Source organism: Ciona robusta, chromosome 4 (genome assembly GCF_009617815.1).
Source record: "Ciona robusta chromosome 4, ASM961781v2".
Taxonomy (NCBI): domain Eukaryota; kingdom Metazoa; phylum Chordata; class Ascidiacea; order Phlebobranchia; family Cionidae; genus Ciona; species Ciona robusta.
The window spans coordinates 4,246,248-4,273,853 of NC_143238.1; the positions used below are offsets into that span (position 1 = coordinate 4,246,248).

The 27,606-nt window shown below is 34.9% G+C and overlaps 4 protein-coding genes across 5 annotated transcripts; 1 reads left to right on the forward strand and 3 right to left on the reverse strand.

Annotated features, from left to right (window-relative positions):
• Positions 1 to 38: 38 nt before the first annotated feature.
• Positions 39 to 1,468, reverse strand: LOC149736839 (kxDL motif-containing protein 1-like). The gene is made up of 3 exons (XM_089876614.1): positions 1,233 to 1,468; positions 815 to 981; positions 39 to 475 (listed from the first exon to the last, which is right to left on the reverse strand). Exons 1-3 carry the CDS (start codon positions 1,317 to 1,319, stop codon positions 310 to 312), a joined length of 420 nt encoding a protein of 139 aa, XP_089732740.1. The 5' UTR covers positions 1,320 to 1,468; the 3' UTR covers positions 39 to 309.
• On the reverse strand, positions 1,406 to 15,209 carry LOC149736840 (uncharacterized). Of its 2 annotated transcripts, XM_089876555.1 has the most exons (22): positions 14,692 to 15,209; positions 14,395 to 14,488; positions 13,794 to 13,919; positions 13,010 to 13,081; positions 12,415 to 12,534; positions 11,964 to 12,086; positions 11,133 to 11,363; positions 9,982 to 10,186; positions 9,564 to 9,750; positions 8,952 to 9,061; positions 8,802 to 8,828; positions 8,614 to 8,673; positions 8,240 to 8,365; positions 7,888 to 8,088; positions 7,340 to 7,469; positions 6,749 to 6,836; positions 6,207 to 6,395; positions 5,862 to 5,950; positions 5,462 to 5,642; positions 5,047 to 5,212; positions 4,460 to 4,633; positions 1,406 to 4,248 (listed from the first exon to the last, which is right to left on the reverse strand). In XM_089876555.1, exons 1-22 carry the CDS (start codon positions 14,709 to 14,711, stop codon positions 4,085 to 4,087), a joined length of 2,883 nt encoding a protein of 960 aa, XP_089732681.1. In that variant the 5' UTR covers positions 14,712 to 15,209; the 3' UTR covers positions 1,406 to 4,084. The 2 variants fall into 2 exon arrangements, with proteins under 2 accessions (XP_089732681.1, XP_089732682.1); XM_089876556.1 differs by lacking the exon at positions 8,802 to 8,828 and having other exon boundaries at positions 14,692 to 15,201.
• LOC149736841 (peptidyl-prolyl cis-trans isomerase-like) lies at positions 2,244 to 2,805 on the forward strand. The gene has a single exon (XM_089876612.1). The coding sequence runs from the start codon at positions 2,244 to 2,246 to the stop codon at positions 2,736 to 2,738; it is 495 nt and encodes a 164-aa protein (XP_089732738.1). The 3' UTR covers positions 2,739 to 2,805.
• Positions 15,210 to 15,385: 176 nt separating the features above from the next.
• Positions 15,386 to 27,147, reverse strand: LOC149736842 (solute carrier organic anion transporter family member 2B1-like). The gene is made up of 11 exons (XM_089876562.1): positions 26,750 to 27,147; positions 26,009 to 26,149; positions 24,638 to 25,179; positions 20,646 to 20,859; positions 19,675 to 20,132; positions 19,026 to 19,190; positions 17,404 to 17,596; positions 16,720 to 16,849; positions 16,233 to 16,433; positions 15,836 to 15,988; positions 15,386 to 15,680 (listed from the first exon to the last, which is right to left on the reverse strand). The coding sequence occupies exons 1-11, from the start codon at positions 26,902 to 26,904 to the stop codon at positions 15,519 to 15,521; spliced, it is 2,514 nt and encodes an 837-aa protein (XP_089732688.1). The 5' UTR covers positions 26,905 to 27,147; the 3' UTR covers positions 15,386 to 15,518.
• Between the last annotated feature and the right edge of the window lie 459 nt (positions 27,148 to 27,606).

The following is a 27,606-nucleotide window of genomic DNA, read 5'->3' on the forward strand; positions in this document are numbered from 1 at the left end:
TAGGACTAACATAATAGGCGCCAAACTTTTAAAATGCATGGAGGCGGAATAGTTTGATATACTATTAAACAAATTAAGTTCCAATATTTACTAATTAATACAGTGTAGACAGTTTCAAGTTTGACCATTGATAATAATAATAAACAATTGCGCCAGTGGTAAAATAAACAAAAAATCAAAACACAGAATATAACATAATGTAAATCAACAAACACAAATCAAATAGTAATCTCAATGTATAATATAAGTAGGATTTTAAATATTGTATCACAGCAACATGATTTTAACGCTTTAAAACTATAGTTTTTGTCACGTTTTTCCTTCAGGATTGCCGTCATTTATCGAAACATTGTTAAAGTCCATTAAGTCTGGGGAGTCTTTTTCCATTTCTTTTAAAACAATCTTTTTATTTGCTTCTTCCTCTATTATTGTCCATGAATCTGGATTCTTAAGCTCAAGGATTCGTTTTAAACGCCTGTAAAAAATATACAATTTTATTTAAAAATTTAATCATAATCAAAACCATACTTCTTTATCTGCCTGTACGAATTTCATGAAAAAAACATAATTATAAAAACTATACTTCTACTCTACTTGTTAATCTGTGTTTAATATATGGTTTTTAATAATCCTGATGCTCATTATTTATTGTCGCATGGCGAGCCAAACTAATAGCATGGCAGGGCAACGATATTCGTTATACCACAGTTGTTTTGTTTCACACATCTTGTGCCCACTCCTCAGTTACCAGCTATGGAATTTTGTGGGTAATTATTTTTTAAATTTTTTTGACAATTTGTTAAATCCAACTTACCTTATCCTAGCGTGAACAGATTGCAAATCTTTTTTCATATCTTTAAGAACGTTTGTATGTCTACGATATCTTGACGTCATCATTTCTAATTGTTGTTCTGATATATTGTTACAGTTAAGTATCATGTGGTTCGTTTTTTCAATTCTTGCCAGCATTCCCCTTTGTCCCTGTGATGGATAATTACTAGGTTAAATAAATTAACCAGTATAATTAAAAGAGTATTTTTCAGGCAGAAGGTGTATGGAATAAGAAATCCATTTTATAATGACTCTGTTTGCCCTGCCACGTGCAGATAAATAAATGCCAGTTGCCATAACATTTAAGCATTGTTTATTCTATAACCATGTATGCACATTATATTTATAAAACTGAATGAAATCTTAATAGTAGTACAGTAATTAACTATACCCATATATACCTTTAAAACTGCTTCAATGTCATCGTTATTTGTCAAGTTACATAAACTAGAGCAGAAATCAGAGTTCCGTTCCGCACTCTCGGCCATGCTTTAGTTTTCCCGCATAATAGTCCTATTCAAAATGTATTTAACCTAACCTACTAGATTAATATACAAAAGCAAACCAGAGAGAATCTTTGAGCACCGTTAAAAACTAATTATACGGAAAATTGAAACATAAAATCGAAAAGGTGATTCAGCAGGAAGTTAAGTTTCGCTGAGTAATACTTCCAGCTGTTTTGTCACATGACATTCGCGCAACATTAGTTGCATAAATTAATGTTACTTGTTTATCACTTTGGTTTGTCCTCGCGCGGCGGGCCAATGACAGTCATTCATTATATTATAACACATGTCAGAAATCATGATGATGACGCTTGCCGTTCTCTGTTCGAGAGGAAGTGTAACAAAATGCTTTGCTAGTTGCAGCAATGTGGCTCGTTACTGCAGCATTGGGTTTTCGCTTTTACATATCCTTAGTTGAGTACCCGGTACTCTTGCATAGTCATTAGAACTCTCTTCTTATATATAAACATACGGACTCTGCTTCAGAGTAATTGTCTTTAAATGTTTTGCCCAATGATACATACACCAAATGGTAACGGCATTTAGCTTTAAACCCACTTGTACCGTTCAAAGTGCGCGCGATAACCTATGTTGCCATGGCACCAATTAATCAGAAAATGGCTGAGATAAAATCATATTCGCGTGCAGAAACAATATAACTTGGACTTTAGAGTACCACTCACTAGGTATCTGGTAGGCCGTGCTTAGGGTTCAATGTTCCAAAACATTAGCCATTATGACTAATGTGACAACACGCTACAGGAAAGACGATAGCGCAGACGCGTTTCCGCGGCTTCATTTGAAAGGAAACGTTACTGTATACTCTACACTTCTACAGTCTACAAGAGCGAAGGTCGTTACTGCAGCATATTGTTTTTGAGATCAAGGAAAATCTATCTAATAGACATGGCAAACCCTCGAGTCTATTTTGATATAACTATCGGTGGCGCTGCTGTCGGGCGGATTGTAATAGAGCTTTATGGTAATGTTGTGCCAAAGACGGCCGGGAATTTTCGTGCTTTGTGCACCGGAGAGAAAGGATTTGGCTACAAGGGATCTATATTCCATCGTATTATCCCTGACTTCATGTGCCAAGGAGGGGATTTTACTCGTGGAGACGGCACGGGTGGAAAAAGCATTTACGGAGGAAAATTTGAGGATGAAAATTTTCAGCACAAACACACTAAACCTGGACTGCTATCTATGGCGAATTCTGGACCTAATACCAACGGATCTCAGTTCTTCATAACAACTGTTGTAACCAAGTGGCTAGATGGAAAACATGTTGTTTTTGGTGAAGTAGTAGAAGGCATGGAAACAGTACGAAGAATGGAGAGTTTGGGGTCAGGCAGTGGAAAACCAAAGGAAAAAGTCGCCATCAGTGACTGTGGCCAACTTTAAATTAAAGTATAACTTGTAACTGCTCTAAGAAAGTTTGTAATCAATAAACATAAAACTTGTAACATCACTCTTTGCATTATAAATGGCTTCTGTGCATATATTATAGTTTAAATTTTAGTATAGTAGGTTAGAGAAAAATGGTGACTTTTTACACTCTCTTTTATCGTCCTGCTTGACAGTACATAAAAAATATTTTACAGTTATATGAATATATCCTCACAAGTCACAACTCATTTTACCCCTACCTACTATAACGCCGCTAATCGCAGTCATGTATATATTATGAAAACCCCACCTTGCTTAAAAAGCTACATTTATTTTAGCAATTCAAACTACAAGATATACAATAAAATACATAATTAAACAGTCAACACAACTTTTATCAGTAAAATTATTAATCACAGAGAGATGATATATGAACTTAGTAATATGTGGATTGTAATACTGTGTATTATATATGCTTGAAACTTTTGGTATATTAATCTCCGAACAAAACACACCATAACTGCGTTATTAAAATACGTTTAGAATATGCAAAATTTTATAGTTACATAATTACAATATCAATGCACCATGTTTAGTGGTTTTCAAACTTTTGTAAATTTTGACCATATTACCAATTACTCTATGCAACCTAACACAGATTTTTGATGCAATTAATTGTATGCAGTTATGTACATGCAATAATAAATCAAGTATAAAATAAAAATCTAAAGAGAATAAAGCTCCACAGTATTGTACTAATGTCGAATGCGATATTTCTTACAGCAAAATTACAAGTAGTATTTCTACAATGTACAATGATCTACAGAAACTCAAAGCAAAGGAAAATTTACAATTAGGTATTATAGTTACTATACTCCAAATATATACAAATATTCACACTTCAAAATATACAAGAACCCACAATTTATACATGAATACATCTAATACTTTACAAAATATATATTTAACACAGGAGTTCTTACACTTTTTGAGACAAACTTTGTGAAAATACTACAAGTAAATGCCTGACTTTTAACTTATTCATAGGTCATAGAATGGTTTGTTATCTATTGAGCCCATTATTAATATTAAACACTCCACAAAAGGGGATTCCAAGTTTTACGAACCCCTGACCTAAGCTAACATTGTACTAATGCAAATATAAAAACAGAGCTTAAGCCCTAAAAATTAAACAACATTTGAGCTCTAATAAAATAAAAATTTAAAATGACAAATTAAGCTCTATAGTGGTAAAAGATTGAAAACAACAACAAAAAAATTAAGTCATAAAATTCATAAAATGGATACACACTTACACAGTCCTACCTGTACTACATATAGCATTACAAATCACAACTCTTCTATTTACTTTTCCCAGATTTCCTTTCTGATAAAATTGACCTGATTTTCTTTACAGTTTTCCGTTTAATAGTGTTGCCACGCGATAGGTAAACATGACGAATTGAAGAATTGTTTGAAACAAAACTAACAACATGCGAAGCTCCAACCTCTGTTATGCCATTATCTGTTTAAAAAAATTATTTATAAAATTTATGTCTCTGCATGCTTCTATATAGATCAATAAATTGTAAAAAAGGGCAACAACGGGTACAGCTACGCATGTTCTGTTTCACACAATTGAGCGTAAAGTGTCCTGCCCAAGAACACATATGCTCACAGTGGTAGCAGCATCAAGCCATGCACCCATATGCATTTTTTACATTATCATAACCCACCAGTAAAATCAATTCTCTCCAAGCATGATGTTTTCTCCATACATTTACCAAACACTTCGAGGCCTCTATCATTGAGTTGGTTGCTTTGTAACAGAAGAGATCGAAGTTCTGTGTTTGTTCCTTCACCAAGTCCTTTCCATAAAACTCCAAGACTTGTGCCCGAAAGTGAGTTGCCTGTTTTTAAACAGTTTGTTTCATGTATTTCTATTCTGTATGTGTCTTTGAGTGTGAGGTATGTATTTATATTGTATTGAGTTAATATGTTACATGTATTTCTATTCTATATGGTTAAACACTTTAGATTTGTTTAAAATATTTCTATTCTATATTGTCATGGCCCTGTGCAAAGACAACCAAGAATACCAAGGATTTAGACCAGAGTAAAACTAGATTGAAATAAGGTTAATATTTAAACTAAATGTACCATTAGAAAATCCATACTACGGGTAGCAAAAAAACACTGTACTACACAATAACTTTAGTCTTATAATTCCAGATCTTTTAAAACTAAATTAGACTATATGGTATTTGAATTAACTTATATTTCTGGAAGCAGTGGTAATTGAAACCCTCTATATCTTACTTACCATTTAAATGTAAAGACTTGAGTGGAGGATTCTCACATAGGAACTTCACAATAGCAGTGATGCCACGTCCACCAAGTTTTACACGATTCAGTGATAAACAAACCAATGGGAAAGCATCATTGGCAACACTGGATCTTAAACTAGAAGCATTGGCTGCAGTTGGTATCTAAAAAATAGAAAATTTGAAAAGCCAATAACATTGTGAATTCTTCATCTAAATTGTGGGACATAAAATAAAAAATAAAAAAAACACAAAAGGAGATGTGTGGTATCTTGAAAGCAATCACAAGGTGTATGAAACCTATCACCTGTAGCTGGGTTATAACCACTGTTTTTCCCCATGCGAGGATAAATAAGTTACATTTATTTATTTTTTTAAATTCGTTCTTGACTCCATGCATCCTAAACCACGAACCCCATTCTTATCAATACTTCCATCTGACTTCACTTCACTCTCCGCATCATTTATGACATCATTAACCAACTTTCTTACAGCCTTCTTCTCATTGTGACTCTTGAATGAGTTTTGATGAATGGAAGTCAATCCTTGCATGAGAGCTTCAACCCCACTATCACTAAGTGGGTTGTCTTCCAGTCTGTAACAAAACAACTCCATGTTTATATTGACATAACTTGTTTACACGCATGATGGGCAGCGAAAGTCTTTATAACACAGGTGTTCTTTTAAATCTGTTGGTACCCGCTGTTACCAGCGCTGGTACGAGGCACTCCAATAGACTTTAACAGTAAAAAAGGAAATAAAGAAGAATGAATATAATATATGCTTCACTGTGAGCATGTGGTATGCAACTTACACAAGAGTTTCAACAGGAGTTGTTTCAACAAACTTCACCAACTTAAGCATGCTTGAGGAAGTCAAGTTGTTTGAACCAATATCAAAGGTCTGTAAAATATAAATTTATGGTTAAACTTGACTTATATATTGTATCTAAAAATACTGATACACTATTAGTCTTATTAGCAGACAATATAACAGACAAACAGATAATCCAATAATAAACAAAATGCATATGTATTACCTAATTTAATTTTTTCATATTTTTAAGGTTAAATATACTTCATATATAACATGCAAACGTTTATTTTAAATAAATATTTAGAGAAAACTCTTACAGTTTTCCCATGTACATCATACTAACCTTGATATTAGTCCTTGATCTTGCTAATATATCCAGCATGCGCGACATATGCTTATCACCCAATGCACAATTGTTCAGCTTAACTGACTCCACCATAAGAGAAGCAGGATCCTCAGCAAAGTATGTGCAAAGCTCAGTTACCTGGCTATCTTGGAGCTCAATGTTAGAAACATGCACAGTACGGTGGCCCTGGAGAATAACAAACTTTAAGTTGCTTTGCAGGAAACTAACTTTTTATTTTACCTTGCAAGTACATCAGTGTATGTTGCGACTTTTTATGTTGCTTTAAGTTTAGGAGTACATAACTCTATATTGCATGCACAAAAGTTAGGGAATTGTAAATTTAATATAGGACAGCAATGAGATTGGTATAAAAGTGGTTATAGCACAGATAAATAAGTTCTGTCTAATATTTTAGCAAAATACCAAAAAATATGTCAATATAACATAGAAAATAGAGGGGAATAGTAGTTAGTTACTGTACAGATGATGTTAAAGAAAAAAATCCAAAACAAAATTAATATTTTTGGTTTTCAACACACCTTGTACATTGCAGTTATTGAATCGACCTTTTTCCTCGGTGTTTGATGCAAATTAAAAGATTCTCCTTCTGTTTCTGATGTTCCTCCACTGGTAAAACAAGTTAGGTTATATACATTGAAATTAGTAAAAGACAAAAGTGAAAAGACAGGAAATATGGTAAAGTGACAGTTAGTATAAAGTGCTTATGAATTAAACAGAAGTACAAAACTTATTCGATAAAAGGTGTGGCTGTTACACGTTACATCTACAAACACTATAATATAATATAATGAACTTTTTAAATAAACAAGTTCTAATCCGAAGAAAAATAGCATAAAGTCACACACCAGGTAACATGTATCACAAAATAGATAATCTTAATATACTTTACTGTTGCTGCCAGGCAAATTATACTTGTATTTTGGCTGTGAGCACAAGAATTTTGGTAACCAACATTTTAACTATTTAGGTCATTTTTAACAGGGTAAATGACACTCAATTCTTGCCTAATATAATATTCTCTGCCTGGCAGCAACAGTACAAATTCGGATTATCTATTTTGTGATCTATATTGTATGATTTGTGTATCTACACAGTATAGTTAGTCTTACTTTGTGCTTGATGAACTGGATGATGACGATGAGCTTGAACTTTTCTTTTTTATGATTCCAAGTTTAACCAACGGGTTGTTGGTACTACTGCTTGAACTCTCACTTGATATTTCTTCAGCTGGGGGTGAGACTGAAAGGATAAAAATAATTAGGGAACAAAGAAATAAGACTAATGAAAAAAACAAGCACAAAAAAAATAACAAGAACAACTTGACCAACAAATGAAGCATAATCGTATTTTATTATTTATTTGGTCATTGGTTATAGATTGGTTATGGTAAAACAATTCAAACAAAACCAATACTGAATTTAACATAAAAACATTTAATGGTGCCGTAAATGTATCAATGGGTGGATAATATTTTTTTGATTTTTCAACTCAGAAAAAAACACAGGGTTGGAAAACTTGTCATTAAGTGTCTTGCCCAAGAAAACATAGGCCTACAATAATAACACTGTCCAGCCTCGCACCAGTAACCTATAAAGTAATGGCAGACGCACTAATTAAAGTATTGCATTACAGATACAAGATGACAGTAATCATATACCTCGCGTCGGGCTTGTTGGGGTTTCAGCACGGACAGGTTTAGGGGGTGGAGAAGCACTTCTGGGTGATGCAGATTTAGGTGATGCTACTTTAGGGGAGCCAGCTTTTGGTAATCCAATATTTGGAGTTCCACTTTTTGGGGGAGTGGTTCTTTTAGGGGGTGTTGGGACATGTGGGGGAGACTTTGCTCTTTTGGGTGAACCTTAATAATAATAAAGCTTAAAAAATAGGGGTGACACATAATGTTTCGCCTATGCATTTACTGGCATACTAATAATAAGTTGTCATATATGCTGCAATGACATTGTAATCGGAATATTGAGGTCCATCAAACAGACCAACAAAATACAAACCTTGTGTTGGTTTAGGGGAGGTCACAGCTGAGCGATCGGTGGGTGACTTAGCGTCAGTGTCCGATAAACTGCTTACGCTGCTAACATCGGACTCAGAGCTTGAAGATGTGCTGCTGCCAGATTTCTCTGAAGAAATTAAAATAGTTAGCGATTGCATAGCGTATTTATATTTGTTTATTTTATTAAAAATGATAATAAAAATCATAATATTTATTAAAATAAAAAAAAAACAGAAGAGAATCAACAGCAAAATTACGGTCGTTAAATAGATTGATTGATTCATATGTTACCAGCTAATAATACATTTTGTATAACTATATAATAATAACTTTTAAAGTTAAAGGATTCATAAATATCAACAATTAAATAATTACTTTTGTCATCATCTGTCGTCTTTTTGCTGCTTTCTTGATCAAAGTCATCATCGTAAGAATCTACACAAAGTAAACAAAAAGGATAATTTTAAAGGTGATGTCTACATATTAAAATAACTGCAAATAAACATGAATGCATCTTTTTAAATATATTAAATTTACAAAAAAAAGCAATACAATAAACTTACAGTTATTTTCACTTGGTCCAAAATCAGCTAAAATATTATTTAATTTTAATAAGACAAAATAAAAATTGGTTCTTATAAGTTTTATAAGATCTGTTTTAATATACCCCCAGTAGGGGTTGATTAAGTCATTAACTACTAATATACACCAACCTCTAGAAACAGGTTTAGACTGCTTTCTCTTCTTCCAAGGCTGTGAATTTTGTTTGGGATATTTTTCTTGACTCGGTCGAGATTTTAACTGACCTTGAGCAACCAAACACCTAAGAAGAAAATACCTGTTATTAATGTTATACAGATGTATGAATACCCCTGTTCCAAATAAATCAAAACTCCATGTTGTCTTCTTTATGGTATACTTTTAATTTCTCTAACATAGTATTATTTTACATTCATAATTTTAACCATTTTTTGTCACAAAGCACCTTAAAAGAGCCATAAAAATATCAATATAACGATTTATAGTTCTAAATATATTGACACTAGTTTAAACAGCGCGCTGTTGTATTGATTAACTGACCACAATATATTGATTACTTTAGAAGAACAATTGGAGAGGATAATAGATAAATTTGCCATGTTTAATCCACATTTATAAGTAAATACCAACATTACTGCCAGGCAGAACAAAAAAAATTAGGAAACTACCAAAAGAAGAAAATGTTTATATTTGTTTCGGTTCTTTGCGGAAAGCAGACATTTTAAATAAAACTTTGTAATACAAATGTATTAACATAAAACAAAAAAAAAACTATATAGCCATACTTGTAACATGGGTTGGCCCCTTTAAAGTTAACAAATCCAAAGTGACTTGTCTTTGCTCCAAGTTTGTGTCCTTTCCTATGTTTGTATTCACAGCATGCGCTCAGTCTCTCAGCTTGGATTCCATTTAAATAAAATGTGAGAGAAAACGGGAAATTTCGGTGACGTTGAGAAACTACTGTGAAGTTGTCTGCAAGTATTTAGAGAAAAATTTTAATGACGTTTTGGACACTTTGAACTTAATTTTATAGAATTTGTTTTGCAAAAATTTATTTAAAAAAAAGTAGTTTTATTTCTAAACAAAAACAGAAACACTGGAAATGTTTAGTACCTTACTTTGTAAAAACAGGAAGGTTTGGGAAAATTTCACCTAGCAGTAAGACTTTTAATAAAGAAATGCTACCAAAGCTTAACAACCTACCTCCAGGTAATAGTTTCCCGCTATAAACACATAAGTTCTCCCCCCCACAATGTTGCTGCATCACTGATATTTCATCTCGTGGATCCTCCTTCTCACAGTCGAGGTGAACCATCTGTCCGAGATATTTAAATGTGATCACGCACATTGTACGTGGCTGGCTCCGATGTATCATGGGTGGCTCACGACGATGTAGAAGTAAAGAACGCTGTGTTATAAAGGAATTGTTAACAGAATGACTTTGATTTTGAATTTTTTCCCTTCAGCTCAATGGGTCTAAATGTCTAATAATACCTAAAGGACTAATTACATGATATATTCTCAGCTATATAGTAGTAGGGTGGGGGAAGATGGGCCACCTTTTAGTAAACAAAGACCATTCAAAGAATAATAAAACCTAATGCTATCTTCACAACTCCCATTGACAGTTGTAAATTGTTGAAAACACAATTTGGACATTTGGACATTATGTGCTAAGGGAGTTCTGTCTTCCACCACCCTACTATACGTAAATAAGATTTGTAGCAATATCTATTTCTTTAAATATTCACTTTAGAAAATGATAGCTTTTAGATTCAATGTAACCCATAGTTATGTGGTGTTGGGTAAGTATAATACAATAGTAGTTGGTAATTTGGGCGCTTAAAATAGTTACATAGTTGAATAATTGATAGAAACCTCATTAATAGTTAATATTGTAGAAACCTTATACACCTGTGTTGTGTACTTCATAGCTACAGAGTATATATCATATCTAATTATATGCTTGGTAGGTTTTAGTGACCTAATACCAAAACAGCATCAAATACAGTATTTTAAACAAATAAAGTCATACAGTCAGGCATGCCTTAGTACGTGTTATTTGGGCCAGAATAGAACCATTCAATTTAGCTTCATAACACCTAATCACAAAACTTTACTTAAAATCACAAACCGGTGTTTCACAATACAAATGATAGACATATTGTGTGCTCCGTTTCCTAGCTTAACTTGCCATTGCACCTGAGATTTTAGCCAAAGTTGGCCTATTACCCCAACACCCAGGGTTATACAACCTATTTGTGACTACTAATGGCCTATACTATACCTAAAACACCTAGGTTTCTACAGCATAGATCTCACTAGAAGCATGTTATTTAAGATAGGCGACTTACCCTGTTCACCATTAAAGTTGATCTTTGTGAAGATTTTTTTCCTCTTTTCTGCTCCAAAGAGGACCTACTGCTCTCTGATTTCTTCTTCTTCTTCTGAATCGGTTTCTTAGGTTCCGGAAGAGCCTCCCTGGATGCAGGATCGAGCACAGGAACAGTGTAAGGACTTACTCCACTTCCAAGATCATAATTGGAAAGATTGAGAGTAAATGAACGAAGTGCTTCTTGGTCCAACTATAGAAATAAAATATTGTTTAACATTTCAAACATAACACATTTCAATGTATTTTAAAGTATTTAATATAGTAAGATTTACACACTGTTGACATTTTATTTTATATGTATGTTGTTGCTGCTATGTATATTATAACTGTGAAAGAGATCTTCTGGCAAATTGTTTGATTCTATTCTATTCTATTCTATTCTGTATGGGTGAGGTCTGTGAGGACCTGGGATTTAGGCCAGACTTGGCCCATTACCCCAACACCCTTGTACGTCCGGAAGTGACGTGCTCGCGGTAGTGAAGTTCTTGTTATCATGTTCCGACTCCAGTGTTCCGATCAAGTCCCGTTTTTTGTCCCGATTCTTGACCCGTATATATAGGACTCCATCTGCAGACTATTTCTGCGAACTCGTTCTCCGTTCCGACCAAGTCCCGTTTTTTGTCCCGATTCTTGACCGGTAGGACTCCACAAATTGTTTGATAAAATATTAGTCTTTTGAGACCACAATACAACTCTTTCACACTTATAATATATCTGGCAGGCAACAAGATACATATAAAATATACAGTCCAACTTTAATAAATATCTATTCAAATTCCATTGAAACTACCTGGTGTAGATGCTGGGTATCAATTTCCACTTTCGGATAAGCCGTCTTCATTCTACTTGACCTGGTATTATAAGGAGCATCACCGGGTAAAGCTGGATAACCAACACTTGCTGGTAGTTGTTCCTATCAAATGGTTAAGTAAGATTGCATGCCATAGATGGGTAACACATATTCTAACTTATGCTGTTGCGTTTTCAGTACATGTAATAAGAGCTGGTGCTTGTCAAAATTTTTACTAAGTTAAAAAATTTGCTTTTTGTTACTGAAATCATGTTCCTATTTCATTTTAAGAGTGCAGACTATTTTTATCAATAAGTTCTGTGTAGTATTGTTGTAAAATTGTATAGTTTTATTAATTACAAATCACCCATTACTGAGGTATTCATTACCAAGTGAAACACAATTACTGAAATCCAATCTTGATTACTGCTACATGAGACCAAATTCAAACCTGTGTGTTTGTTTGTTGTGTACGCATGTTTGGGGCCGTTAATGGCCGCCTTTTCTTTGTCTTGCTGTTTGGGGACAACAATGGAAGAATGTCCTCATCTCCTCTCAGTGCGCGATCCGCCTTTGTAAATATAAGGAGTAACTTTAACTTTTAAATACAAGAACTTGGGCATGATATTGGGTAAATCAGCAGATACTTAAACATGAGACAAAAAATGTACGAATTATTGGAATTAATTGCTATTAGAACATTGCTTTTGGTAATTATAAAATTAAAAATTAAATACAGGAAGGATTTTAACTTTTAAGTACTGAAACTTGGGTACTCAGGTAGGGTATTGAGTAAGCTGCAGATGCTAAAAAAATGGACAAACAGGCATACATAATTTGCAATATTATTATAACAGCTTTTGATTATTTTTAATAAAATAATTGAAAATGCATAAAACGGTATAAATTTGTTTAATTAACATCACGCTAGTGCTGTTGGCTATTATGCTATTAACTGTACAGCTTTCCACATATTTAGTATAGCAGATGATAAAATTTGATAAAATTATGTGAATGTAATAAAAAATATTTCAAACCCCACCCACCCTAACACGTCTCACACGCTCAACTTTACCAATTTCTTCAAGTTGCTTTTTAACTTGCATTTGTCGGTGTCGCTGTAAAATAATAGTTAATTAAATAGGAACAGACGAATGTGATTATTACTTCACAATTAAGATACATTAAATAGAGTTACAAAATTACAATATCAACTTAATGTATTTTATGAATTAAATATGACATATATTTATTATTACATGGTAACATAGCATGAGACCATTGGCCTAGGAGTGCCTGTATCATGCCCCATGTGTATTCTCTACTGTGCAAGTAAGGTTAATTTTAATTGCAAACTTCTGTGACAATTCATAGAAAAACATTAACTTAATAAAATTGTTTTATTAAACTCTTTAAAGATGTAAAATTAATTTTCGTTTTTTTGTTTACTATATCCTATCTATCAATATACAAGAACAGAGTACTTAGAAAATCTTTACATTTTCTGTCTGAAGTACTAGCACTTCAGACAAGTACTTGATTTTCAAGATGTAAATAGGAACTGAATAACTCTTATGTATACATATTATGTGATTATATAATAAACATGTTGGCTTGCAGTATTCTTACAGGATACAGCATAACTTTTATATAGTAGTATTTTTACATGTTAGCATTTCTTTTTTATGTCTTTCAAAGTGAAGTACTGATAAATACAAATAGGCATTAGGATATACAAAGGTAAAAATATCATCAAGTTACCTATAACCACTGTACATAACATGTGCTGAGGAAAACCAGAATAAACAAAAGTACAAATACTATGTTTACCTCCATGTCTAATGCCTTGTGTACAATTGACTGAGCAAGCAAATCACGGACATGTCTTTGATGTTCTTTACGAGCGTTGTTCAATCGAAAAACTTTCTCTGACACAATTTCTCCTCTTCGTGTAACCTTGTGATCAAAATGATTTCAATGAATTAATGTGTGTAAAAAATATTAGGCATAAAGTGATCAGACCAACTCAAAATATACCTAACAATATTTAATTTCAAGTCATGGCGATTTAAACTAACTTCTATTGTTTGTAAATATAAGACAATTAGAAGCAATGGTAAAGTAATCAAGTTGTGGGAAAATAATAGACTAAAGTAAGTAAAACTGAATATTTAGTCCTTTAGCAATCAAACAAAAGATTCTAGAATATATTATACATATCAGTGCAATATTAAACAGTTCGCAATGCGAAGTAAAAATATAAATGTGGCATTTACTCGAGCAGCCTATTACAAAATAAGCCACTATGTTTTGATTTTGTAAGTAAAGTAGAGAACAAAAAAAACTAGAATATTCACCATTATCCAACCAATAAGTTCTTTTTTTAATAAAATTATATAAAAAATATTTGGACAAAGAAAGCACAAATTACCAATCCTGATTTGATAAGATGCTTCCTCATGCGACTGTTGTTGAAATATGCCGTCAAATTTGGGTCTGCCAGACTGTCATAACTCGCAAGTGGTCTACAAGCCAAAAAGTATTATAGTGTGGGCCGAGGTGTGGTACAGTGCGCGAGTACGATAAAAGTTTTTAAATAAATAAAATGTAAGAACAAAAGGTTTAACTTGTAATCTAGTTTTGTTACAGTCAGCTGAATTCTACTTGACAACGAACAAAATAGTGTAAAAACTAAAACGGTTAATATGAATTATATCGTAAATCTTACCCTGGGTCAACGTGACTCATTGTGGAGTTATTTGTTCTTGCACTAGAGATAAAAAACTGTTTTCCGCTACAGTGTAACCAGAATGTTTTATAATTTTTATGCAAGCCCTAATTCAAAAGTAAATTTTATAAAATTAGATAAAAAAACAACCCAAAACAAAATAAAATGCAACACACCGCCTCTTAGTATTGATATAGGTTATTTTACATTGTCTTTTACTATGTTTCTAGCAAATACATAACGTATTAAACCATTAGCTTTACAGGTTAAACACGAAACAATGCAAACAACGAAACGCGAGACGCTACTAATTGTTTTACTTGGTATCTATAGCAATGAGTGGCGTTATGCTCTAGCGACGACGTGACACTTTTTGGTCCCCTACGTCTAACTTTATCGGTAAATACCGTGGCAAATGTTGATGTACTGTAATTGTTTTAGCTAGGTATCAAACTGAATGATTGCATCTAACTTATTTGTCTTTACATGACGAGGTAATGACAGTCGTTATAGCACAATAGCTTTTACACTATACACCTCGTCCTCGTTGACAAGCTAACATGTATTTAACTTTGTAGTGGTTTATCGATTAGGACAATCTATTAGTGACCACTTAATTAGAGCAAAATACATTAAGTACCCTCTTTAATGGACTTGTATACACCCTAAAACCGGTTAAAACTGCCCAAATCAATCTTGTAGAGGTGAAACTTTATTGTGATAAAATTGAAATAGAAAGGTAGTACAATATATCCTACAAATTGTTCCGCCATGAAGACAAACGCATATAGCTTCTATTCAGCTCAAAGCATAAGATAGTCACAACACTAGACAGATTCTGGCATTTCGTCTTTGCAAATTTCAACGTCTCTGTTCCGCAGGCTCTTGGTGACAAGGTAAAGTGCGATTAAATAAAAAACAACAGCAAATAATAATTGAAGACCAACTAGTCCAAAGAAATTCCGCCTGAGAATATTGTTGTTGTACACCTAAAAATATATGTACAAGTAATTAAAAGTGGCAGAAAATAAACAATCTCTATTACTAATATAACAATTTATTATTAGGTTAAAACACGCTGAATATATATTCAATCATATTTGCAATTTCTTGTAAAATATATATTAAGTTATCTTCAACTTACCCGGCAACGTTGATGATCTTCATTTGAATTCCCATCCACCGAGGAAGACGACCAAATTAAACATGCCGAGTCCAACGCAGACCCCACGTAAACAGGTGAAGGTATCCATGCAAGAAATCGAGTGAAGACGAAGACAATACCGATTGCAAAACCCTTTGATAATAAATTTACTTGAGAATATAATCGATCAGATGAGAACGAACAACGTATTGTGGTATTGCATTAACAAATTTATTCCTATAGTTGCACAAATTTCAGGACTATTAGCGAGTACTTAACTGCCGTTACGTGTCCAATGATAACAGCGTCAAGCCTCGAACCTATAACCTCTGGTCCAGAGACAGGTACACGAACCACTTTGCCACGGCACCAGTTTTAGTTACAAAAGGGGTCTAACCTTTTCTGAGGGGTCAACAACGCGTAGAATAGTAAGCGTGGACGGTGTGGCGGACACTCCGGCAAACATACTCGCTGCAGCCATTAATATGAGGAAGATTATGAGTTCGTTCCAACATGGACTTCGTTCACATGAGCCCTTTGTGAGTTGAATTGAAGCGTTCCTGTTTTCTGCGGCTATACAGGAGCAGTCAAAGAAAACCTACGAAAATCATCAGTTATAAAATGCATAGTAGGTTAAGGAAAATTGTTCCATTTTTTATCGTCGCATTTGGTAGTAATCAAAGAATATTTACAGAATTATATAACCATATACTTACACTCCTAAAAGAGCGTGGTAGAATTCTAAAACACGGAGATTGGGGAAATATGGGATATTATGCAAAAATCATATATAGGTTATACCATGTATAGTCGTTTCATCGCAATGCGAAATAAATAAGTTACATTGATTTATTGTATAGTAGTGATTGCAATAAGCAGATTACCTGAACTCCATTAATGTATTCTGTTCTCTTGCATCCGGCATGACAAGGAGAATTATACGTCACATTTGAAGTGACGTCACACACCGGATCGAATACGTCACCGCAATCACAGTCATTAACACAGTCAGATCTGTAAATTTAAGCAGAGTCCTGTTTATAAACGGACTCTGGATTTGAGTATTTAAAAAAACTCAACGTATGTGGGCACGCTCTAATCGGATCATTTAATGTACTGAACCCAATACACAAGATGATAATTCAAAGAAAAGTTGGGGCAATTATAAACAAGGGTTATACCATCTATTCCATATGGGTGTGACTCGACGCCAGGGATCCTAGTATGTAAACCGGAGTTGGCTTAACACCCAATAGCTATAACCGTACTCGCTTAAAACTAACTCGCTTAAAACTAACTCGCTTAACCGTACTCGCTTAAAAGTCTTCGTATCCATAATGTTAAACGATTGAAAATATGTATAGTAGAGCGGGGGAAGATGGGACACCTTTTCGTTCTATTTTCTCGCCCCATTTGGTAGTAAACAAAGAACATTCAAAGAATTAAAAAAACTATATCGACACCCATATACCGCTGTTATATGTTTAAAAAACGATCAGAATGTTTAGATATTTAGTTCTTAAGGTGTCCCATCTTCCCCCATCTTACAATACACGCTGAGTGATTACCTTTGTGGCTCCGCTAAGCCTAAAATGTCGTTTTCGTCGCAACCGAACATAAACAACAGCCCAACTGAAACAATTGTCATAATAAGGCCGATTATAATGACAGAGAGTGTCTTCTGTACATCAAGGTTCTTTCTTCTGATTATCCAACCACCAAGAATGTTCCCAATTACAGCCATAGGAAGATTCACGCATCCTAATAAAGAAATGCAAAAGTCGTTATGTTTTGTTCTGTGTGGGTAAGAACCTTCGGTGAGGCACGCCATAGAGATCTGGATTCTGGGATAAAGGTCAGAATTGTATAGATTAGGTCCTAGAATGGATATATATGGAATCTTTCAATGTTATATGCCGCGTGCCCGCGTATTACGAGTTACCATATATACCCAATTTTAAGTTAATTGCCGTTTTTGATATAATCGGTATGACTAAAAAATCGACTATACATGACTTGTCCCAAGCTCACACTGGTATATCAGCATCGAGCATGGAACCGGTCAACTTCAGTTATATAAGCAAGCGCCTAAATAAAACCACTATACCAGGTTCCTGACTTCCACCAGACATACAGCAATCATTATCGGCTTAACCTAGGAGTAGTAAATAAGTGTAGACGAAATTTAGAAAAAAAACGGGGTATTGGGTCGTAATTAAGATCTCAAGTAACAGAAATATTTTGAACTATTCACACATTATAAGTAGATGCCCCCGAATCACCTATACTTGGTTATATAAGTTATATAATTATCTTACGTAACCCAGAGTATTTGGGTCGCTAGACCGTAAAATTGGTCAAAGGAAAAAAACAAGTTTAAATTAGGCTTTAATAAATGTAGGCTATATCGGTCTGATAAAATGTAGTAGAAAAAATGGCGTAGTATAGTATCAAAGCCGAAATCGTTTAACCGAGCTCATTTTATACACTCTCTTTTTCCATTACTAGTAATTTGATTTAATTGTTTGCTCTTTTACTTATACGGTGAGTTACTGCTTTGGGTCGGGCGTTTTAACCGATAATGTCAATTTACTTTTATTTATCGCGTTTCTACGTAAAACAACACAACTTGGCAAAAATAAACGTTCGTCGAAAGGTGCGGCCTTACCATTATTAAATAATAATTAAGCAACATTAAAAGTTGCGAAAATTAAAATGTGTCAGTATAACAACGCTGATTTTGGACATCGGGGCATCAAAGAGGGCGTCATGTTAAAATCTTCTGCTGTCATTAATTATTAAAAACCCAAAACGGTGTCATTGTGTATTCGTGTTGGGGGTTTGGAGAAAAGCGGACGCAATTAGTGGACCTTCCAACATATGCACATACATATGTAATTGCAAGAAGTTTCAGCCAGAACTATACTATACTACTGTCAAAGGAAGGAAGGAAGGGATTCAATGATATAGTAGGGTGGGGGAAGATGGGACACCTTTAGCACATAATGTCCAAATATCATGATCGTGTTTTATGCAATTAATAAACAACCTATATAGGAATCATGAAGATATGGTTTTATAGTTCTTCGAATGTTCTTCGTTTACTACCAAATGGGACAAGAACATAGATTGAAAAGGTGTCCCATCTTCTCCCACCCCGCTATGCACAAATATTCATTAATTAACGTACCGTGTAAAAGATTGGCCAACGAAGCTGTGAGATCGAATTGGGTTTCCATGTATTTCGCAATAAAGGTTATAGAAGCAGCAAGAAAGCTTGTTAGACTCACAAAACCAGTTGTGATACTCATAAACACAGGATCTCTTAACAGTCTTTTCAACGTCAAGCCGAAATCTGCAGAAATAATTTCTTCTTATGGGGAAAACACGTTGCGGTTTGTTTATACAAATGCTTAGTGTCCAGATGTGAGATGAAACGTAATTATACTCTCGGCTACATAGTCCCTTCGCATAGGAAAATATAAACGTACAGGATTGATGCGCGGGAAAATAAGTGTACGTTATATAGTTTATAGGGTTAGACCATAAATACGACGAGGAACGTTGACGGCACATCATGGCAGTTATGTCAGAGTTGGCCCATTAAACTCAACCGAATATTTATAACGTACATTTCTACTTTGTCCTAAAAATGTATTGTTTTAATCTTCATTCCAACAATCAAACAACATTTCAAAGGAGTTTTGACCTTCATATGGAAACTATACGACAAACTGTACATAACAGAACCCATACACCATGTGATCGTTGAAACTAACTAAGTTTAGGGTAGATCACTTATTTAGCGAAAAACAAGCGCCACACGTGTGTAAACATACCGGCTAATGACAGCTTGTTGCTTGTCACGTCTGCTGACTTCGTATTTTCGTGACGCACGTCCCCAGTTGTCACGTGGTCCCCCTTAGAGCGGATGACAGGAGCCGACGTGGAACGACGACACGTCACGTCACATGCATGAAGGGACTCAACAGAACTTCTCACACTTTTGACTTCATCTAAATAAGCGATGAGAGAAACCACTCTTGGTGGTCTATCTTGGTTGCTCTTCGGCTTATACTCGCCGAAAAACTCGTCCTCGTGAATTGAATTAAGAACCTCCATAGTAAACCTTCGAGAAGGTTGACATCTTTTTGATATATCTTCCTCTTTGATTTCGTTATGATTCAGTAAGTCAACTTCATTTGTTTTATCTGGCATGCTGGTCCCAGGGAAGCAACTACTGCTTGAACAAATGCAACCGTGTGTTTCTTCCTCCGCGTTCTCTTTGCGTATAACACTGAACAGAAATGGGTTTTACAAATTGCATTAGCCTTTTACGCATGTCTATACAAGCAATTGGAGTAATGTGCCAAATCTTGCCTACATCACAGGAGATTCTTAACCAAAGACCCCACCCACGCAGAATAGAATATGTCTACAAGTAATGCTATATACAATATGTTTTTTAAAACAACTTTTTTTAATAAACATGTCACCTTGAAAGCTTTATCAGCTCTCAACACTAAAAGGGATCTTTTTAACGTTAATCGCAACAGGCACCCAATCAATGATTCTAGTTTAGCGGTTAACATGACATAGAACAAAAACGTATAGGCAGCTAAACCTGTTATCCCCCAATTACTGGAAGTGTACCTAAAAACTACCCCTGCAGTCATTTATTTGGAAATCTTAATTAAAAATGTATTTAATTTTCAATTCGAAAAGACCACGTTTTTTTAAAAAAAATCCGTCGCGTTATTTTCGGAGATATTGACGTATAAAAAGCGAAACAAATTTATTAAACACTTACCGGTTAAACATACACAGTGGTATTGTGACTAACACCATCATGAAGGCGATAACAAGATACCCCACCCACCAGGCCCCGACCCATGAGGGGTGGTGTGGGGTAATAGACACAGTGGTGACATTCACCCAACCAATGTCCACCCACACGCTAGTAGTAAGTGAGCCAAGCATGAAACCAAATGCAGGCCCGAGTAAAGAAAGAGCTGATATTACACCTGGAAATGAATTTAAGTTACAGTACTCTGGGGGAAGGGGGAAGATGGGACACCTTAAGGACATAATATCTAAATAATATTCTGACCGTATTTTAAACATTTAACAACGGTCTATCTCTCTACCTTATAAACTATATTATAAACTACTTATGTTCAAGAAAAAATGCTTCAAAAATTAGTTTTCCATATAGTTATCACCGTGGTAACTCGTAAGCGAACACGGCGAGGTGTATGAAACAGAACTCGTGTTATAAGGACTGTTCATTACTTAATGCATTGCGCAAGCCATGTTGTAGACTCGCACTTTTACCTCTCTCGGTATAAGTTACAGCTATATATGTTATTGCATTGTCACTTTATTGTAATTGGATTTGAACTATTTAGACTTTATCGGGCTGACAACTGTCTTTATATGAAATTTTAAAACTTAAACTAAAAAGTTCGATGCCTTGAAACAATTGCTCCAATGACGTCACAAAGGGAATTCTTAGTTTTACCACAACGGAAAACGGAATGTGCTTCTCGATTCCACCGCTATATATGTTACACTGTCGATTGTAAAGAATTATAAATAATTTATAGGCTTGTGACGAAACAGTCAGGGAGTACAATGCTGATTGTTTTCCTCTGAATACGCGTCAACGTTTCGCTAAGCGCCACTTTGAATCATTTGCCGTGACGGATTAAGCAAAACTGTTAACCTTTACAGAAACCCAAAACGATAGTAAATAAAATAAAACCAACGCCACGTGGCCCATTGTTTGCTGATTTAAATATTTTTTTGCTTTAAAGATGTCACCAAAAAATTGCAATTGTGAATAGTTTGCCTAGAGTGGAAAATGATATAGAACACCATTTCATTTTTATTTTTATTGAAACATTTGGTAGTAAACAAAGAACATTCAAAGAATAATAAAACGGTATCCTTACGACTTTCATAGACTGTCGTTTATTGTGTAAAACGCGACTAGGCTATTTGGATATTACGTGGTAAAAGTGTCACGTCTTTCCCTCAACCACCCCTTTTGCAATACACCAGCATGTGCAAAATGATGTTTTTCTCCACTTTTTAACACCCAACGGCACAGGTTGAAGGTGCCCCTACCGCAACGCCGCTATGACCCTCCGCGAGCCTAAAACTTCTACAGAAGTCGTGTTTTGTTTCAAGTTGGCGCGATTTTGTAACTTGCTATGTCTCTGCATGACCCTAAAGTTTAAATTGAACAATGTCAGCACTAAGACTTCCGTCACATTTCAAGTGGGCGAGTCGCGGAAGTAATCTAAGCTTCTGTCATAATTGCTTGAAGTTAATTAACCGCACATATACCACACTGAGTTGTTTTGCTATGTCAACAGGCAATAACAACAAGTTGGAAACCCGACACCCTGCTTCATACAAAGTTAATGTTTGTGTTTATTTAGTAACAGGAAAATTTTACCTCAAGTCTGTTTCTAAAGCTTATCAAAACTGAAAAGGTTTCTGTAAATTAACTTATTGTGAGGTAAGAAGGATACCGATAGCACATCGTGTTTTCAATCCCTAATAAACATTTACCATTTCTAAGACTCGTGAGGATACAGGTATATAATCCTTTAAATATTCTTTGTTAACCACCAAATTGAATGATAAAGGAAAACTAAAACATATGGACCATCTTATAGCCCTACTTATATATTTTAGGTTTACCGAAACGCCTACGAGACACTTAAACCCATATCACCTTAAATTCAAGTGTTGTGTTATCTTAAACAACATTTACTTTTTAAAGTTATGCTATTTTAAATCAAGACCTGGCCTTACCGATATAATACAGTGTAGTGATTAAACATAGTGTTTTTTATAGAATGAAAATGTTGCATAAAATAGTAATGACCACTAGATTGGAGCTATTATTTATTGGAACTGTTTTGGTCATAAGCCAGCAAAAGGTAATTTTTTTTTTTTTACAAAAAAAAAACAGTGCAATATTGCGTTTGCCAATGGAATGGGGCATTGTTCATTGTTATTTCGTGACCTTGGCATATACCTACCTTAAAAGTCACGTTTGCACACGCGCCAGCAATAATAAGAAACCGCTAAGACCTTGTTAACATGTTTACTGATCTCTGTAGGTTAACCGCACGTATTATGTCATAATGAGGTGTCTATGACGAACTGCCACTGTGGTTACACTCCATTAACTTGGACTCTTGGGCATTTGACTTTTGACACAAGAGTAATTTGAGAATAGGTAAAACTACAGCAGCAAATTTAGCTATATACTTTCAAGGAATTTGGACTTTTTCGGCTGACTTAGGGGCGTTGAGGCAGAATACGGCATTTCCCGGAGAAATCTTGCGTGTGCATGGTTATTATTTCTCACATGCCATTGAAACTCTTAAAAAAATAGTGAGCAGCAGGCAAATACACTCAAGTAAAACCAAATGAAAATTTAAAGTTTTTTATCAAACAATAAATTATCTTAGAGAGAGAGAAAAAACATTTAAAGGCCGAATCTATAAGATATTATTTATCGTTTTTGTTCTATTAAACCAAAATTCACAAAAGTACTAGGAAAAACGTTCCAAAAGTTTGAAAATCCCCACTTAGATATTATCTGCGTATTACGTTCCCTACGTGGTCAGTGACGCACGTTTAAAAGTTGCCATATAGCTAACGTTGTAAGATTTCGTATCTTTTACTCATGTATAATTCAGTTGGTATTTAAAACCGACACCAGAGTTGATTAAAACCATTGATTTGAGGAGCGCTTATACTGTTACAAGTTAATCTATTACAGAATGCTCTAATTCACTATTCATGGTCTTTGATTGAAAACTCAGCTTACAGTTTAGATTAGCAGTTGAAAGTAAATGAGAAAGCGTTTAAAAACAAGCGGCACGTGGCCTTTTGTTCGGCTAACCGAATAAACTATGGGATGTATAGTGTGGGCTAAGATGGATAGACGTGTTAACACACAATATTCAGTGTGGGCCAAGTTTCATTGAGTATAGTAAACAGAAAATAGATATAAAATTATGCACCTGTTTAATTCCATAAAACTAAAAAAGAGCGTTGTTAAATGTTAAAAACACGATTAGCTAACTTTATATATCTTCCCCACAGTACTAAATACGGGGGAATGGGCCATGTTTTGAGCGCAAACTTTTTCTGTTACAACGAGAAAAAGGCAGGTTTGCAATACGAGTTTCGTGGGACGAGAAGGGACCCTAATGGAAATTGTGCGTCCGTGGCGAGGTGTGGATTGATGGCCACTACCAGCAGATAACTTAAATTAAATATTGGTGTGACTGTAGAACACTGTCTGGCTATAAACTGTGTATCTGTTTTTTTTAGTAATTGCTTTAGGCTTAATGTATAAAAAAAGAGGTAGTTTTAGATTAAAAACATAAAATCATTCTGTTCCATACTTTCCATGCCCGAATTATAGACCAACAGTTTTAGCTTTAAATGCAAATATAGTAGGTGGGATAAGGACGGTCTATATGTTTTCGTTCTTTTTTATCGTTCTATTTGGTAGAAAACAAGGCATATTACTGAACTAAACTACCGTATCCTCGCGACGTTAATTAGTGTGTTGGTTGTTAAAAACACGGTTAGGAAATACGAGGTATTTTATGCTAACGATCTTACCCCACAGAAGTGCTTTTTCGAAATAGCCGGAAAAAAATAATGCCTATCCTTCAAAACTAAAGGTTAATACTTTAGTTTGACCTTCTACGTAGCTAAACATTCTTTTAGGCCGCCCGCGTTGAATATTAATGTATTCAAGCTCACCGATATAAACAGCTGAATTGGCTGGTGTAGCGTAGTCGTCGATAAAGGAGATTCCTAATGGGTGGAGCGGGGCATGTCCGATTCCCTTCAGGACATTTCCAACTGCGATAAATATGTAGAGAGATGAATTGTGCATGTCACATTCACGGCGTCCTTTGTTCTCTGTTGTGCTTGGGAGCACGGGGGGGCCAGACGTACAAAGAGTAACCGGTTCATCAAAACTTTCACTTCGTAGCGTTGATGGTTCGTTTATCATTTTACTCGATGCGTGAAATCTAGTTTTAATTTTAGCTTCATCCCCCGCTGCCATTTTGACATCGGGCAAGTTCAAACTATCGTATCTTGATTGATATTTTGTCTCGTTCAACGGCGCTGGCAAATTCAAGTATGGCTCGCCCGTGCCTGTTGTTTGATCGATAAACATAGCAGAATCCTCGCACTTGAGATACCTCGATCCGTATCTACCGCCAGCGAACTGCGGCAGAGCAGACATAACGCAGGAGCTTGCCATGATCAAAGACCCAAATGCAATAACCCTTGGCCTGAAAAGAAAAACAACTTACGCACCGCCTTCGAAAACATTACAAATTAGAAATTAAACTTTTGCAACAGCGTGCAACAAATTTGGCGCACAAATCCTTTCATTCTACGGTGCTAAATGGTAATACAAAATAAAGCATTACTTTACAAAATATTTACCACAAAAAAAGTTCAATTAAAAACGAAACTTGTCATCATAGCCAAAACGTCAATTCCTGGTTTATAAAAAGTGTAAATATTTAAATTCAAACTGATCTTAATAGAAACTGGTTTAATTGAAACATATTTCGACGCCAATCATTCCCGGCTTATCCAAACACATAAAATCCTGCGTCATGAGCAATGAACAAAATAGAATGTGAAACTACATATTTCTACGTTGTTGCTTTGCCAGCTGGGCATAACCGAATTATACCAAAGTGGTCAGACACAGTTAAGTGCAGCAAATCCAATTGAAATGACAGCTCGGTCGACTTTGGTGCCTATAAACTTTACTTTTTGCCTGCTTTTATTTTCCCAGAGTTAATTAAACCCAAAAAGAAATGCACTTGTAGTACTGTGGGGTAAGATGGATGTCGATATAGCACATTTTATCCCATTCTTCATAATCGCGTTTTAACAATTAACAACTCTCTTTTACAATCGTGAGGTAACGGTTATATAATTCTGTAATTATTCATTGTTTATTACCAAATGGGAGGATAAAAAGAGAATAAAAACATAGAAGCCGTACTACTCTAACTTAGACCCCATATTGTTAGCCACTATATAGTCCGCATGTATGAAGATCACGCTTTGGTGTACAAAATTAATACACTATAGAAGTGTTACCTGTGCCATTTTGATCCGAAATAACTAACGAAGAGAATAACACTGAGGTTCCCAATATGAAAACAACTTTGTAATATTCCAACAGTGAAGGTAGTTAGTTGGTATCGACGTTCAATTGATGTAAGAGCACTTTTATTGTACCTGTAGGGTTCGTAACTTTAGATTGACAGTTTTAATCCAGGTTTACGACCCCTGACAGTAAAATAACAGCCCCTTGCGTATTGGAAAGGCAATTACCTGGTTCAGCCATAAAAACATATAAATCCAAAATATTATAGGCCCATCTGTGTCGTTTGTTTTTTTTCTAATTCGTTTTAAGGTACGTTTAATTAAATGTACAGCAGTAGATTTGAAGTGTATATTTATTAAAGAAATATAAATTCAAATTAAACGTTGCGTCTTTTTAAATATGTTAACGAAAATAATTTAAGTCTAAACTATAGCACTGTGGGGTAAAATGGGACACCTTTCGTACGAAATATTTTAATATCCTGATCGTATGTTGGACAATTAACAGTTCTAGTCTAAAGTCGTAAGTATACAGATATATAGTTGCATGGTTATTGTTTGTTTAATACCAAATAGAACGAGAAAAAACATGTCCCACCTTACCCCGAACCACTATTTTATAAATATGAAAACACGGTAAACAACAGCAAAATTACTGTTGTTTTAGAACATGCTTGTAAATGAGACAATACGGCTTAGATATGTTTAAACACACCATACTGGCACACTTACCCGCTACCCATAACTTGTACAAGTTGAAGCAGCGATAAAAAAGCAACGAAGGTTCTAACACGGGTGAAGATAGATTTACTGCCATCATGATTCTTTGTCTCAATTAACTCATTTTCAAGTAAAGTGCCTGTCCCCGAATCCTCACACTTCTCCATCCTATTTTGAATGAATACAGTTGATAGTAGGCAACCCCGCACTCGTACGTATTATAAATTATGCATGCTGGCTTGAACTGAAATTGACTTAAAGCGATCAACTCGGTCTTTAATTCGCGACGAAGCACTAACTCTAAACTGTTTGATGCAAATGAAAGAACTTTGCTCGAGTGCTTTTTCTCTCTTCCGTCTTTCTTTTTCGTTGCCGCAAACGCGACAAGTTGTTTTAATTTTCGACGCACTGAGACACGTCAGTCGGAAAGGCGATACTAAACATCTAACTCATTAGTGTCCACTTCCACGTTAAGATATTCCTGCTGTCAGTTGCTACAGGCGCACCACGGCGCGTGTGTTAAGTACGTTCTTATCGCGAAACATACTTGCAAGCCAAACACCCGTTCTGGCGCACATGGGCAGTATAACCATTACATCTAGCAATGCATGGATAATGCATAAGCTGCCAGAGTGGGCGAATAATAAATAAGCGGACTTGTAAAAATAAATAAATAGCTGCTGATCAAAAACGTTAAAACACGTCGGTTTCTGCAGTAAGACTGTTTACAAATTATAAACAGTTTGAACATGCAACTTTGCTGTAGGGAAAGCCAATGTACTTTTAGTCGGATTAAATGGGGAACAACATAAGTTCAACTCCACGATCGCTCAAGATTACATCGTGTCAATGCCATTAGTCGTTAAGTC